This window comes from Triticum dicoccoides, unplaced genomic scaffold, assembly GCF_002162155.2.
Source record: "Triticum dicoccoides isolate Atlit2015 ecotype Zavitan unplaced genomic scaffold, WEW_v2.0 scaffold144365, whole genome shotgun sequence".
NCBI lineage: Eukaryota > Viridiplantae > Streptophyta > Magnoliopsida > Poales > Poaceae > Triticum > Triticum dicoccoides.
The window spans coordinates 1-3122 of NW_021202573.1; the positions used below are offsets into that span (position 1 = coordinate 1).

The following is a 3122-nucleotide window of genomic DNA, read 5'->3' on the forward strand; positions in this document are numbered from 1 at the left end:
GAAGTGGAGGGCATTCTCCTCTTTTCAACATGCTTCTGCAAAGTTCGATGGCTTCTTTGTCCTCTTTTGAAAGAACCTTGAAAGGCAACAAGTGTATCGTTAGGCACCAAGAGATCAAAAAATGCATTATACTGTTTAAAGTAAAAATTCGCTAACCTGCATACCACCTTGCTTCAGCTTTGCTTGATTGACAGATATAGGGGCCATACTGGACACAAAAGTCAGCTCATTACTGAACTCCATTTTCGAAGATGTCAATGCAGTGGCAGCAGAAGCCATCTGTTCAAGCCTTCGAACTCTATCTTCAGTGAGCACAAATGGCAGTAGCCTCCTCTTCTGCTTGTGCATATCAAGAGATCGCCTCCTTTGCCTCTTAGCATCTGTATACAAGTACTTCCTTCGTTCCTAAATATTTGTCTTTTTAAAGATTTCAAATGGACTATCACATATGAATATATATAGACATATTTTAAAATATAGATCACTCATTTTTCTCCGTATGTAGTCACTTGTTAAAATCTCTAGAAATACAAATATTTAAGAATGGATAAATACAGTGAGCTATATGCAGGATACTATGACTGGAGATATATGCTGTTGTGTCCCAACAAACAGGATACTACTGTATTGACCGGTCAGTCACGCAAAACAGAACAATTGACAAATCAACATACAAGATACTCCCTCCGTCCAAAAATACTTATCCAAGAAATAGATAAATTTGCGGAAATGTCATCTAGAACTAAAATACGCTTAGATACATCCAGTCCTCCGACAAGTATTTCCGGACGGAGGGAGTATATTGGATTGGAGATATATGCAGTTGAATGGTTAAGTAGCTGTTGTGTTCCCAACAAACTAGGTTCAGTTAATTGGAATATATACAGGAGGCTACTGTATTGACCGGTTAGTCACGCTAAACAGAACAATTCATGAATCGACATACAACAACCCCCTACAAGATATTTTTTTGATATTTTTTTTCTCCCATTAGAAGTGAACCCTACACGTAATCAGTCCTATTTTAAATAAACTACAAATGTGGCGGCTTTTTATGGCACAAATGTCAGATCACGAACAGGATATACACGCGACGTATCCCTGTAAGTCATCCTGATATACATGTGTACAAATCAATGGAAGTCAATTAATCTGTACACACTTGACCAACCTACTTCAATAACACAATCCTACTACAAGAGTGCTGTTAAGATCAAATTAATTTTTTTAACAATGCTTTCCCGCGTATTTCCAGCAGTGATGGTTTTCCCACGCAATTCTGGCGGCGGTAGCTTTCCCGCGCATTTCCTGCGGTGATATTTCATTACCTAGAAATTCTAGACACTGACATATGCAGGATACTACAGTGTCAGACTGGTCAGCATAGCAAAACAAAACAATCAATGGACGAATAAAATAATGAATCAACACACAACACCCACATAGAGTACAACGAACGAATCAGTCATAGTATTTCAGATGAACTATTTGCACCTTATGAATTATTTGCATCATCAGCAGATCGTAATGCAGTATGTGTAACGATTGAGCGACGATTCCTCATCGCAGACTCCCTAGTTTAAGCCATACGATGAACAAAATCCATGCGACTCAAAATTTCAGAGATAAGAAAATTACCCTGAGAAAGCGTGCACTTTGCCAGCCCGACGGCGCCGCCCTCCGCGCCCTTCTCGATCTGGAAGAAATCCATGATCTTGCTCTGCTTCAACGGGAAACCTGGCAGAAATTCAATCAATAAGCAGATGAAATGAGATGAAATTCATGGCAGACGAGCGAGCACGAACACAGGGGGGGAGCGGGAATGGCGAGATCGAGCGGCGGGGGACGGACGCACGGATGATGGAGGTCGGGGCGCAGTCAGGGCAGAGCCAGGAGCCTAGCGGGACAGCGGGGAGGATGGGGCGGAGGCAGAAGGTGTGCCGACCGCGGTCGCAGAGGAGCAGCTCCTCGCCGCGGTCCTCGGCAGTGAGTTTCCGAGCGATTGCAACATGTATAGTTCATAGACTTAGTGAAGTACACGTTATACTCTTGTTCCTAGTCTTTAGGAGGATCCCCTTAAGGATTGATATCGTCGATGATGAAGTTAACCCTAGCATATGAATCTAGATCATGTTCATTTTTGTGTGATTGGTCAAGTGCTTCCACATCTTTTGATAGTAGAGTGCCACTAGTGTATATGCCATTTTTTCTAGCGGTGACCTTAATGTGTGTCTAAGACATTTTTACCAGCAGTGCCCTCCAGCATCATCGCCTGCATAGAAGCATTAGGATCTTGGATAATGTGCACTTCCACACTACCAGCGAAGCACCAAAAATAATGGGAAACACTAGAAATCAAAACCTTGCATTTTTACGTCATTGGAACTTCGTTCAATTAGGCTGGTCATAGTGGAAAGTAACTTAGACTAGTAGCATGCATATGTTAATGTTACTACCTCCATAACCGTAGTAACATATATGTGGTGTCATGCAAACGTTCATTTATTTAGATGCAGACTCGTTTTGCCTCGGAATGTGTTATGTTACGCTAATAGATTATGTTACCACAAATATCTCTCTCCTCACTAAATACTTCTTACATAAGCAAATTTCCCTTGGAGTGTGTTATATTACTAGCTACGTTACTCCGATTATGGAAAGCACCATCTCCTAAGAAGTCTGTAAACTTCCAAAGAAAGAAAGAATCATGGTACTGCTGGCTGTCGCGTGCAACTAATGCACACGACTCCTACTGAAACCCAGCTGCATGCAAATCGAGTGAATTGCAAAAAACCACCATATTTGAGGCTTCATCTGCAGAAAACCACCAGGTCGTTAATTGTTTGCAAAATGCACTGCGGATTCAGTAAACAGTTTGTAGATAGCACTGAACAGGTGATTTGGCGTGGTTGAGGGCGTTTCCAACAGGTGGGGCCCAAATCTGTCGACGTGGCCTAACGGTCGCGCGGACGGATCCGTTTGCTGTAAACGAGGTGGTCGGCTCGCGACGGACAGATCGACCGACCGCGCCCGACCACACCACATCCGCTGACTCCTCTCCCTCTCGATCTAATCCATGGCGACGGCGAAACCTAGCGGCGTCGACCGCGGCGACGGAGCTG

The 3122-nt window shown here is 43.2% G+C and overlaps 1 protein-coding gene across 1 annotated transcript; it reads right to left on the reverse strand.

Annotated features, from left to right (window-relative positions):
* Positions 1–7: 7 nt before the first annotated feature.
* LOC119343871 (histone-lysine N-methyltransferase ATXR6-like) lies at positions 8–1979 on the reverse strand (the record flags this gene model as incomplete). Its single annotated transcript, XM_037614611.1, has 4 exons — positions 8–76; positions 157–380; positions 1639–1737; positions 1838–1979. Coding segments are annotated over 4 exons (534 nt in total), but the record flags the coding sequence as incomplete, so codon positions are not given.
* Between the last annotated feature and the right edge of the window lie 1143 nt (positions 1980–3122).